Source organism: Mustela nivalis, assembly GCF_964662115.1.
Source record: "Mustela nivalis genome assembly, chromosome: 1".
Taxonomy (NCBI): domain Eukaryota; kingdom Metazoa; phylum Chordata; class Mammalia; order Carnivora; family Mustelidae; genus Mustela; species Mustela nivalis.
This window is the reverse complement of record NC_139020.1, coordinates 125,744,702-125,757,325: the sequence shown is the minus strand read 5'-3', so window position 1 is coordinate 125,757,325 and position 12,624 is coordinate 125,744,702. Positions and strand designations below refer to the sequence as shown.

The 12,624-nt window shown below is 39.7% G+C and overlaps 1 protein-coding gene across 27 annotated transcripts in view; it reads left to right on the top strand.

Moving 5' to 3' along the window:
• Window positions 1–11,656, top strand: part of CEP63 (centrosomal protein 63) — a gene marked incomplete at its 5' end in the record, with an annotated part of 54,926 nt that extends 43,270 nt beyond the window's left edge. For 12 of the 27 annotated variants that reach the window (XM_082743719.1, XM_082743721.1, XM_082743716.1 and 9 more), the window contains 6 exons: window positions 760–874; window positions 1,754–1,951; window positions 4,224–4,310; window positions 7,766–7,971; window positions 9,010–9,286; window positions 11,261–11,656. In XM_082743719.1, the coding sequence (XP_082599845.1) occupies window positions 760–874; window positions 1,754–1,951; window positions 4,224–4,310; window positions 7,766–7,971; window positions 9,010–9,286; window positions 11,261–11,419 (1,042 nt within the window). In that variant the 3' untranslated portion in view covers window positions 11,420–11,656. The remainder of the gene's footprint in view (window positions 1–759; window positions 875–1,753; window positions 1,952–4,223; window positions 4,311–7,765; window positions 7,972–9,009; window positions 9,287–11,260) is intronic. The other 15 variants (XM_082743730.1, XM_082743728.1, XM_082743729.1 and 12 more) reach the window with 2 other exon arrangements.
• Between the last annotated feature and the right edge of the window lie 968 nt (window positions 11,657–12,624).

Sequence of the window (12,624 nt, the reverse complement as noted above, 5' to 3'; positions counted from 1 at the left end):
TCAGTTTTCCCATCAGTAGCTAGGACAAGAGTATCTTGTGATTTTTTTCTCTCTCTACCTCAGTGTTTGACACACTGTACTAATGTATTTAGTACCAAATAAGCGAGCATTCTAGGATATTGAGAAATAGGTAAAATTGAGATAAATGGAAATAAACACCAGTGTTCAGTAATAATCAGTGTTCAGTAATAAAAATGACTTTAAAAAATTTTTTTATCAAAAGAAAAAGGAACCCAAATTAAATAGTTTATTTGTATTGTTTAGTTTAAACAAAATATTCCCTGAGAAAGGAGCAAAAGGATTTTATTAGCAAAAGTGAGTGGTGAGATCTGAGAGTTATGGTGCCCCTGGTTCTCATATCTGGTGAGGGATTGATTCCTAAGTAAGGGTGACAAGTGGAAGCTTTGTGTAGGCTGGAATTGTAATCAAGTATGGTAGAGATTAGAATTACGATGGTAACTCCTATCCAGTTTAGGAGAGAAAAGTGGTAAAGTTGCTGTAATCTTCAGAATTTTATAGCCAGTTAAATTTTAAGCATAGGCAAAGGGTGTAGATAAACACAGAAATCAAAAATATCCCCAAAAGTTTGAATTGGATTTAGTTGCCTCTGTTGATGAGGAAATTGGAAATGAGTTTTAAATTGGGGGTGGGAGGTGCTATTTAAGATAATTCTTGGACAACAAAAGGTAAGTTAGATAATTGAATCTGTGGGCTTCAGGGTTTTTGAAATATGTGATCATGTTTTTGTCTCCTACACAGCTTAGAGTCTGTGAGTGCAACATGTAAACAACTGAGCCAAGAACTGATGGAAAAATATGAAGAATTGAAGAAGATGGAAGTACATAACAATGAGTACAGGGCAGAGATTAAGAAGGTAAAAATCTGCCTGTCTGCAGTCGCCAAGTTGTATGTATTAGTGGACTGAGCTGTGGGTTGGAAGGTCACAGGAGTTATGTTTAATGAGAGAAAAATGTGGTTCAAGGAGCCACTTGGTATTCGGGAGTAGACACACACCTGCAGCGTGCTTAGGGAAAGTTTTTGTCATCCTCAGGGATGACATAGAAGCATTCTTGAGGTAGTTGAAGCCTCTCCTCTCTGAACTCTAAGCTTTATTTTAAACATGTTTTGATGAAAAACTTTCTAAAAGATTTACACTCTTTTGCTTTCAAAACGGTTTCATATGAACGAGCACTTAATATTTTCACAGACTGAAGATGGTTGTTCAGGGTATGTATTCTGCGCCGTGGTGTACTCAGTATCCTCGTTGGCTGCTGAGGTGTGCAGAGCTGTCTGTCTGCATTCATGGGCCCCAGCTAGTGTGTTTGTTGACTCGTAATTTTTATCACTTATTTGAGATTACTTCTAGCTTTTCTTCCTCTTGCCTTTCTGTTGTCTTTTGTGGACAAGGAAGCCATATAAACAAAATTTTTAGCTTTGCCGCTGGGAAAAAAATAATGAAGTGCACAGGAGCTGTCTTCTAAATAATGCGCGCATGGACTTAGACACAGGTTCTCAGCATTTGAATAAACCATCTCTCCCCGTTTTGAGATTAATAAGTTATTGTGGGTGTAGCCATCTGACCTTCAGTGTAGACATACAGCTTGGTAAATTACTAATTTTCTGTGGACTGAATTAAGGAAAAGAATTCATGTCTTGGGGTAAGGTAAAAATTGCCCTACTATTTTAACTATTGACATATTTGTCTGTGTGCTTTCTTTTTATTCTTTATGCTTTCCTTTCTGTTTCTTTGTAGTTGAAAGAACAGATTTTACAGGCTGAACAAAGTTACAGTTCGGCATTAGAAGGAATGAAGATGGAAATCTCACAGCTAACTCGAGAGTTACACCAGCGAGACATCACTATTGCTTCCACCAAAAGCTCATCCTCTGACATGGAAAAGCGACTCAAAGCAGAGATACAAAAGGCAGAAGCAAAAGCCGTAGAACACAAGGTGAAGCTTGAATAAAAACTCTTCATTTCAAGTATTTTTGAAGATTGAATTCAGTGTAAATATAATTTCCACAGTATTTCATTCAGCAAATTTTTATTAGACTCCTGCAGTGGGCTGAGGTGTGCTGGTTCACAAGCATTCTGTGAGGATTGGTGGGGAGGGGAGAGTGGGTACAGAGTAAGAGGCTGTGTCTGTTGTGCATAGCAAGAATGTGATGTGTTCACGGGAACAGATTGGAGTACACATGGGTGAGTGCCCCAAGGAAGGAAACTGAGAAGCAGGGACTGGCTTCTGATAATCCCTGCTGGCATGGGAAGGGCTTAGTGTTCTCTTGAAGCCATTAGGGAATGGCTGTAAGGAGGCATCAAGGTTCTCTTGGTTGTGATATGGAGAGTGTGCAAGGAGGCAGAGAGACCACTCAGATGCTCTTACAGCAGTAAGATGGTGGCTCGAGCAGTGGGCAGGGGAAGTCGAGGGGAATGCAGGAATTCTGAGATACGTAGCTGGTAAAATTGACTGGGCTTTGCATTTGATTGAACCGGGAGGGCGAGTTAGACAGAATTAGGGGAAGATGTCACTCAGGATTGCATTGTGGGCGATTGAGTAGAAAGTGATGCCTTTTAGTGTAGGAGAGAAAAGATAGGGAGCAGGTTCAGGAAGATACTGAGTTTGAAAGTAACACAAAATAGGGAACCTGGTGGAACAGACACTGTTTTGAGATTAAGGCTGGATGTTTGTAGGAAATATCTAATAGTCAATTCCACAGAAGACCTGGAGTTCAAGGTTAGAATCAGGGTGAGGCATTTGAAACACCCTGAGAGACTTAGAAAATGTGGTGAGAAAGCAGAGATGAAGACAGAGATTGAACCACACTTGGGGAACTACTCATTTAGGGTAAAAAGGCATTAGAATAGAGCTAAAAAAAAAAAAAAAAGTAGCAATGAGGAAGAAAACTGGATAGTTTTCATCAAGGAAGCAGGAAACCAAAGAAGGCCAGAGCCTGTTTCAAGTGGCAATGGTGGAGCAGACCAGCTGAGGAGAGTGAGGAGGGAGAGTAAGTCACAGGCACACCTGCTCTTACTGCACTTTGCTTTATTACACATTGCGGATGTTACATTTTTCACAGACTGAAGGTTTGTGGCAACCCTGTGATGAGCAAGTCAGTCAGCACCATTTTTCCAACAGCATTTGCTCACTTCATGTCTCTCTATCACATTTTGGTAATTCTCGCAGATTTCAAACATTTTCATTATTACTATATTTGTATGGCAGTCCATGATCAGTAATTATAACCTGCTGAAAGCTTGGCGGGGGGGTTAGCATTTTTTAGCCAAAAAGTATTTTAAAATTAAAGTGCATACATTTTTTTTTTTAGACATAATGCTATTGGACACTTAATAGACTACAGTATAGTGTAAACATAACTTTTATATGCACGGGGAAACCAAAGTATTTATTTGACTCATTTTATTGTGATACTTGCTATATTGTGGCGCTCTGGGATTGAACCTGCAACATCTCCAAGGTTGTCTGTAGTCTCTTGTGAAAGGAGTGCAGTCCCTATGATGTCGGAGGTGGAAGCTGCATGAGAGGAGGCTAATACTGGAGAGTGGGAGGGATTGACCAGGGAACGTGGTCATCTTTTTTTTTTTTTTTTTTAAAGATTGATTGGTTGATTGATTGGTTTGAAAGAGCGAGCACGAGCAGGGAGAGGGGCAAAGGAAAGGGAGAGGGAGATAATCTCAAGCAGACAGCCTGCTGGACACAGAGCCCAGATGTGGGGCTTGATCTCAGGACCCTGAGTTTGTGACCTTAGCCAAATCAAGAGTCAGCTGCTTAACCGGCTGAGCCACCCGAGTGCCCCGAACTCATTCATCTTATATTTTAAATACATGTGTGTTAATACATCTTGACACATCTTTTTAAAAAATCTTTTTATTTTTTAATTTTTTTGATGATTTTACTTCTTTGAGAGAGAGACCATGCATGCATGAGTGGCAGGGAGGGAGAGAGGGAGAAGCAGACTCCCTGCTGGGCAGGGAGCTTGATTCAGGGCTCTATCCCAGGACCTTAACCAACTGAGCCACTCAGGTGCCATTAAAAAATCTTTTTAGAAAGATATTTATATATATAGATATGTTATATGTTTATTAACATATTAATATATTTCTATGAATGAATAATGCATCTTTGCCTAAGGAAAATGATATATGGAAACATTTTGTAGATGCATTTGATGTATTTGTTTGTTTTTCTGCTTTTCCGTCCTCAGGAGATTTTAGGACAGATGGAGTCACTCAAGTTAGAAAATCGTCATCTCTCTGAAATGGTGATGAAATTGGAATTGGGTTTACACGAGGTACATAATAGAAACTTAAGTTTATCTGTTATCCAAGTCTTTTAAAAAAATCACTTTGTAAATACTGATATTTTAAAGAGAGAGTAAGGATCAAACTGTGGAATGATCCTTCTGCAGAAACTTGCTCAAATAAAAAGAAGTCAAGACAGTTGATGGCAGTGGGCAAAATACCACTCCCCACTTCAGCAACTGGCAGATCTTTATATATTATATATATGACAAAATACATGTACAGTCTGTGATCTTAGTAGGGAGCATGTACATAAAGTGCTTAGCATTGTGTCTGGCATTTAGTAAGTGCACAATTAATGTTAGGTGCTATTATTGTTATTGTTACAATGATGTTCATAATATCTTTTTCTTATAAAGTATATCATCTTTTATATAATTTGCCTTTTATTATATTTCTATAAGATATAATTCATTTAGTCAAATATTCTGAAATCTTTTGTGTTCAAAGTATTTTCATAGGTAATGAGACGGATGCAGTGATGAGTCAGATAGAATTCTTGGCTGTAAGAGATTGAGAGTGAAGTAGTAGGGGAGCACGAGTAGTGTGTACCAGCTCCTGTGAAACGGGGAGACTGTGCTTAGTTACAGTGAGTTCATAAGCGGTATGGATGTCCTTTCAGCTATTTTGTTATAAAATCCTTATAATTTGCAAAATGACCCATCTATTCTGACCCATTTCTTCTTAATGTAGGTCAAATGCTCAGAGATTGTAGAAATTTTTTCTCTCTGCATTTCAGAGACTCTGTGCCCCAGAGCCGAATGGCTACACAACACCCCTATTCACTACTAAGTAGTTTTAATTTCACAATCATGGATTATGGAGGCTGTAGTGGAAGAAAGTGCAAAACGTTAAATGAACACTTTATTTCAAGTAAAAGAAAATATCGGGGACTGTTTTTATAATCTTTTGGGACAATAAGATTATCTTAGCATTATAAACCGTCTTTACAACATAAATAATTTTGCAGTATTAAAATGTAAAATTTGTGGATGGCAAAAGACTCCATAAAAAAAGACTAGTAGACTGGGGGAAACAGTCTATAAATAGACAAAAGTTAATATATTAATGTAAGGATTTCCTGGAAAGATAATAAAAACATTAGAATTCAGTAGAAAAATGGACAAAGAACAGAGATAATTCATAAAAGTAATGCAAAAATCCAGTAAACAAGAAAAGCTGTTCAGCATCCCTAATAATCAAAACTAAATAGGTAAATACTTTTTTTGCCAACTGGCTTGACAATGATTTTTAAAAATGAATATAGCCAGTATTGGCGAGGATACAAGGCAACAGGCTCTTGTGCTCTGTTAATGGGAAAGTGAATTGGTATAGCCATTCTAGGGGACAATTTAGCAATATCCATTAAACTTGTAAATATATATAGCCTATAAACTTCTGGGTCATGTGCATTTCTGATTTTGATAATTATTGCAGAGTAGTTTTCCAGAAAGGTCATATCAGTTTGCATTCCCAAAGAATCCATCCTACAGGAGCAAATGTGCTGAAATAGCCATTTTGGTGTTATTTGCAATGTACAAAATTTTGAAGTAAACTAAATGTTAATCTGTAGAAGGATGATTGATTTGTGGCTGTCTATACTATGAAATATTATGTCATTTAAGGTGGCAGATGAAAATACGCATCTGATCTTGCTCCTTCCCAAATCCCTCTAACACTGTAATGAAAGGATTTTTTTTTTAAGTGCAAACCAACAAGGGAAGGGAAAAAGAGGAGAGGAAAGAGCAGCTAAACCCTTTGTAAGGGGTTGTTGGAGGGAGAGAGGAAGGAAGGAAGGAAGGGAGGAGATTTTATTTACCCCTGTAAAGCCTATATGAAGCTAGTATGGAGAAAGCCAAGGATCAACCTGATTTATACCACAGAAACTTCAAAAGGCTCAGGATTTGGCTGGCAATACCTGATTGAGAGAATCTTATCTTATACAGTGATTACCTGTTCATATTTAAGAGTTGGGAACCCTTCGGGGTGCTGAAACCAGACTATGACCAGAGATTCTGTTGAGCTTAATTTCTCCTGAAATTCCCATCTAACAGTGATAGTCCTGTCCTTTGTTCACACAGCCCAGCATGTGCTTGGCACACAATTTTTATATTACCTCTCACATTAATTTTTTAAAATTGTTAATAAAACAATTAATTTGAGAAAACTTTACAAGATGACTGCCAAAAGCAAAGCCCTGTTTTTTTATAAAAAATGTATATTCAGTGACATCAAACATCAGACTCTAACTGGTCAAAATCCCATCAAGCAGTTTAAACTTCCTCTGGTTTTGAAATTATACACAGTGTGAACATGTTGTATGTATGAAGAATAATTTTTAGAAAGTTTCTTTTTTCATTTTACCACCTAGGAAGGTAGAATTACTTTTACAAATGGATGTTTGGATTAAATAACTATTTTAATGAAATAATCTAATTATTTTAATAATGAAAACAGTAGCTCTGATAAAATTATTTGCCACCTTTAAAAAATTGACAGTAGTTTTTCATTTACTCTTATGTCCTGCCTTTTTTTTTTTTTTTTTGAGATTTTAACTGGCATTGACAACTTACTAAAAAATTCTGTGACTTACTCTCACTATTGGTATACAGATAGTCAAAGGCTACATTTTAAAGTTTATGTTGCAATTCTGTTAAACTACTTCGACCAACTTATTATCAGAAAATTCTTTATAGAAAAGATCAAGCTAAATATCATATTAAATTCCAGAGAAAATTATCGTAATTTTTCAGAATGCTAACAAAATATTTTGTCATTAGAGAAAAAACAAATGGTCTAGACTACTGTGTTTTCAGGTAGTAATACCAGGAAACACCTAGAAAAGTAAAATTCAGGATCACAGAACCCAGACCAGATCAGAATAGGATCACCTACCTTACACCTGAATGCTGTCTCGCTGTGTACTTCAAATTGATTTCTCGTACCACAAACAGGTGCTGATGTTAAGTAAAAGTCCTTAAGACCAGAGAGCACTTATTTAAAAGTTGTCCCTGCCAGTTGGAATTCCTTTTCTGAACCTTCTGTTCAGATGTCTTTCTTTGAAATAGGTCTCTCAGTTTTCTTCCATAGATGCTCTGGAAGAACCCATGCTGCTATTTTCTTTCTTTTTTCTATTTCTGATTCTCTCTTGTAGCTCTCCGCCCTCTGAGTTCCAGCCTTCCTCTAGCTCCTTAGATCTTCCTTGGCACATCAGGGAAGCCCATCATGCTCCTCATTTTCCACTCCCACTCACTGTAAGAAACAACACTTGTTTTCTCATAAGGGAGGGGCCCAGCCACAAATAGTCACTTTAACCAAAGCAAAGCCATAGATGAACTAGATACAACTAAAAAAAATAAAATAAAAAGTAATTTCCTACCAGCTGTATCACAGATCACAAGTATTCTTATACAAATTAAGTAACTCTAGTATTCTTTTTCATTAGGCAAAAGAGATTTCACTAGCAGACCTCCAGGAGAATTATATTGAGGCATTAAATAAATTAGTGTCTGAAAATCAACAACTACAGAAAGATTTGATGGATACTAAGTCTAAGCTGGAAATTTCTACTCAGATGTGCAAAAAAAACCATGACAGGATCTTTAAACCGATACACGGCAGAGCACCTGAGTTCAAGAACACAGAGTTCAAGTAAAATTTCTTCACAGTTTACTTAAGATGTGTACCATTATAATTCTCATTTCTTTGAGAGTAATTTTAGACTCACAGAAATTAAATCTTCCTCAAACAGCTCTATGTTTGACTCTTAAGTACAGTGTATACAAGCAAAGCTACTATGAGGTCACAAAGTGGCGGAGGAGGGTTATAAAGCACTTTTATTCAGATTTGAGTCTCACACACTCTGGACATATATATAAACAGTGTCCTCCCTGCCCCGAGCCTTTCCATGCTGCCTCCCACCGCTTGAACCCCCAATGGTACCATAAGAAGTCAGAATTGGCTTTTTTTCTTTTTTTTTTAAAGATTTTATTTATTTATTTGACAGAGAGAAATTACAAGTACACTGAGAGGCAGGCAGAGAGAGAGAGAAGGAAGCAGGCTCCCTGCTGAGCAGAGAACCCGATGCGGGACTCGATCCCAGGACCCTGAGATCATGACCTGAGCCGAAGGCAGCGGCTTAACCCACTGAGCCACCCAGGTGCCCCCAGAATTGGCTTTTTTATATTAAGAAAGCTTCCTTTGTATTTTTGGTCAATTAATTATAAGCTGTTACCATAAGAAGTGAGCATTCCAGGAAAACCCACCTGGCTTCAGCTCTTACTATATGGCTCAAGTGTTTTCCTACCAACCTACCAAAGCCTGTGCAGATGCCTCACCTCCACTGCCAGCTTGACACCAGGTCCCCTGTGCACAGTACTTCCCTCTGCTTTAGCACCAAACACACTAGATGACTCCGGCAGCTTGTCTTTCTCACTGTATTGTCCATGTGTGAGGGCCGGGGCCTGGCAATGGGGATTGGATGTGGGCCTGAATGGATGGGAAGAACAGGGAGTCTGAGTGGGCTGCTCATTTTATAAGTTACAGCCTTAAACTGGTTAGCTTGTTCCTTTATTTTTAAGTTCCTTTATTTTAACTTCCTGTAACAGTTAATACTTTTAATACTTTCTGTATTAAAAGGGAGAAGTCACTACAATTTATATTTGTTCTGTTTTCTAATCTGCTATCCAGGCCAACCCATGGCCCGTACAGACATGATGGAATGAAGACTGAGCACTACAAAACAGGTCTTCATTTTCCGAGACGACAAGCGTTGGATAGTATAGAGCCCATGTCTGGGGTCCTCAGCCCCCTGAGTTCTCAGATCACCCCGTGCAGTTCTGTCTCTCTGCCTTCTCACTTTCTCTACAAAACTAACTCTCTGCCTTCAGTGCTAGATACAAACGAAGCCAATTATTCTGACACTGTCTCTGAGAGTATAAATGACCAAGAGGAGTTTATGTCTTCGGTATGGAAACTTTCTCATCTTATTATTTATTAAGTCTGTTTAGTTTGGTTTTAGTTTTTATTTGAAGGATAAAGGAGGGTGAGGGGGTGTGTTGGTTCCTTTCTTACTAGTTTTCTATCTCAGGTACTCTGTATTTTTCTCATGTATTTCTGTCTTAGGATTTTGCTTGCGAAGACACATTCAGCTGTGATTACTTTTTGAAGTACATCTTAGTTCTGAAAGTTGATAGCCATGCCTTTGTTTTTAACCCTAATTGTAAATTCTTTTCCTGCCTTTTTCAAAAAGAGAAGATCAATTTTGTAATTGGAGTGATTGGTTCAAGGAGTGTCTCTGGATGCCAGGATAGTCGTGAGGTCTGGACAGTGAAGAAGGAAGGGAGGAGCTGTGGGAAAGGGAGAAGGGTGGGTGGAGGCGGAGGAAGGAAGTGGTCTGATGCGTCCAGAGCACGGATTCAGTACCACACAAGGCGACGCTGCGCTGACCTCATGTTCCTGCAGCTGCCGTGCAGACTGGAAACTCTTGCCTCCGGCCAGTCATTGCCCTCCCCAGTTAGTGGTCCCACACCTGAGGAGGTTCAGTATTTGTGACTTTTCAGTGTACCAACAAGTCCATGGAGAGGTTCTGTTTTCCTTTTTAAAGTAAGTCTCCGCTTCACTTACATGTATTCTGAAATCCAAAAACGTCCTCCATTTGGCACAAAACTTAATTGGCACTAAAACCTGACCTGACCTGAACAGATGTGGCAATATGTGTAGAATTTATTTTTCTACTTAACATTTCTACTAGCATTTCTACTTAGCATTTTACTTCAGAAATATCAATATGTTTGATTATGGGACGTTACCTCAGACTCCGATAAGGTAATATAGTAGATCCTTGTTAATCATGGATTCTGTGTTTGTGAATTGCCTACCTACTAAACTATTTGTAACCCCCTGTCAATACTTGAGGGACTCCTACGGTCATTTGTGGTTGTGCGCAGAGCTGTGAGAAATCTGAATCCCCAGACCTGTGCATTCCCAGCTGAGATTGGCCGAGGTGGCACTCTGCCCTTCTGTCCAGCTGTCACACAGAGGTGACCAGACTGGGGAGGAAGTGGGGACAGCACAGTGTAGCATCAGGGGCGTGGGCTCTGGGGCCTGGTGAACAGGGTTGGAATCCCAGCTCTGGCACCCACTAGTGGAATGGCCTCAGGCAAGTCACTTCACACTTCTGAACCTCGTTTTCTTTTTGTAAAATAAAGAAAATTGACTCTACCAGGATGAATTGTTTTAGGATGATTGTGTGTGTGTGTGTGTTTCCCCAAGGAGCAGTGATGCTTTTTTCAGTAACTCATTGTTTGAGGTGACTCTAGAAATAATGACGGTGTGCGAGGAAGGACTGTGTGCGGTGCATGTCCTATATTCCCTTTATGAGCTCTGGATTCTGAAACACCATGGCCCAGGAGTTTCAGATGAGGGATTATGGACTGAGGTTTTGGAGGTGGGAAAGTACTGATTTCACTTGGTATCTAATATGTTATCAGTAGTTTGTTGTACTTTAAAATCGAAGTAACGTATTCAGATTTTAAAAGTGAATTTGCAGTAACAGACAGTAAGTATGCTCTCTTCTGGGGTATTAAAGGCTATTAAAGGCTATATGTGTACTTTTTACAAAGCCTAAGCAGATATTCTTCAGATCCACGACTAGTTTATTTATTTAACACTTTACATTTATACAATTTGGGTCAGGAAGGAAGAGGTCTATAGTAATTTTTCCAGGACATCTCCCTCCCTCCCTCCCTCCTTCTCTCTCTCCCTCCCTTCCTTCCTCTTTACTAGTTTTATCATTCGGATAAAAACAAATATCTCTTCAGAAGAAAAAGTAGTTTTCTGAAAGTCACCTCTTAACATTTCTGGTTAGAAAATAGCATGAAAATATATGTGAGAAGCATACTGTTCAACTTATGTATGTCAAAATTGGTTTCTCCTGCAGTGTCCCTTGCCTGTATCGCCTCTTGGCTCAATAGCTACCAGATTTTTGGAAGAGGAGGAGCTGAGGTCACATCATATTCTAGAGCGCCTAGATGCCCATATTGAAGAACTTAAAAGAGAGAGTGAAAAGACAGTGAAACAATTCACGACCCTAAAGTAGCCTCTAAAAAAAATCACAAACTTGGAAATAAAAATAGACCCTGAAGAGTTACTGCCACCCGGAAGTAGCAGCTCTTCACAGCACGAACATACAGAAAATCTGAAGACGAGACATCCTAACACTGTTGTGAAGAAACCTGAAAAACTGACACTTTTCTGAGGCATTTTCACTGCACTGGTTTGTTGGAAGAACTTTTTCCAGCAATAACTTGTAAGAATAAACCACTTTGCTAGCCTTTTTTTTTCTCACATTAATATTTCTTTTAAAGTGATATTTTCTCTTGATGACTTAAATGTGACTAGCTATAGACTAATTAAAATAAAGATTTTATGATACAAGTTGAAGATAAAATAAGAAGTATGTAGTAGAAGCCTGGATTTCAGAGGCAGACTGATCCAAATCCAGGGCAATGGCCTGACCTTGCTGCTTACTAGCCAGCCAGGCTGCTAGCGTGTACAGAGGCAAAAGAATTTTTCCAGGAAGTTCCCTTTTGCTCCGAACATAAGTATAAGAGAGAGGCGGGGGGAGGGGACGGGCTGGTTTTAGGTGTGGGGTGCCTGTGGAACGTCAGATGGAAATGCTCAGCCTCTGCCTTTCTGAGATCTTTAAAGGGGAGACGACGGTCTCAGTGTGCAGAAGGTGTTTGAAACCAGGGAGAGTTGATGAAGTCCACCTGATGAGGTCCCCAGGGAGAGTGTGTAGGGAGAGAAGAGCAGAAGGCAGGGCCAGGGGTGCTGAAGGACACCAAAATCTGAGGGACACAGGCAGTGCATCTGTGTGCAAGCTATCAGGAGGTCCTTTCAGTTCTGCTTCCAGAACCTCTCTCAGATGCAGCCATTTCTCTCCAGGACCTCCACCCTGTCCAGACTAACCCAGTCTCTCGCTTAGATGCCGGCAGGAGCCTCCTACCTGGCATCCCTTCCTCTCCTGACCCCAGTAAGCGGAACGGTGTCACTGCTGCCTCCCTTGAGATTCTTCAGAGGCTTCTTGTTGCACTCAGAAGGACTCTGAATTACCTCCCAGAGCCTACAGAGCCTTTGGTTATGGGGCCTGCCTGCCTCGTGCAGTGCATCGTCTTTCGTCCACAGTGCTCCAGCCATGCTCCCTCCTCTATGTTTCCAGTGCAGCCAGCTTCAGCCTGTTAGGGGCCTTGTCCTTGCCATGTGCCTGGAATCCCTCTCTCACCTCACCCATGGTTGGGGTTT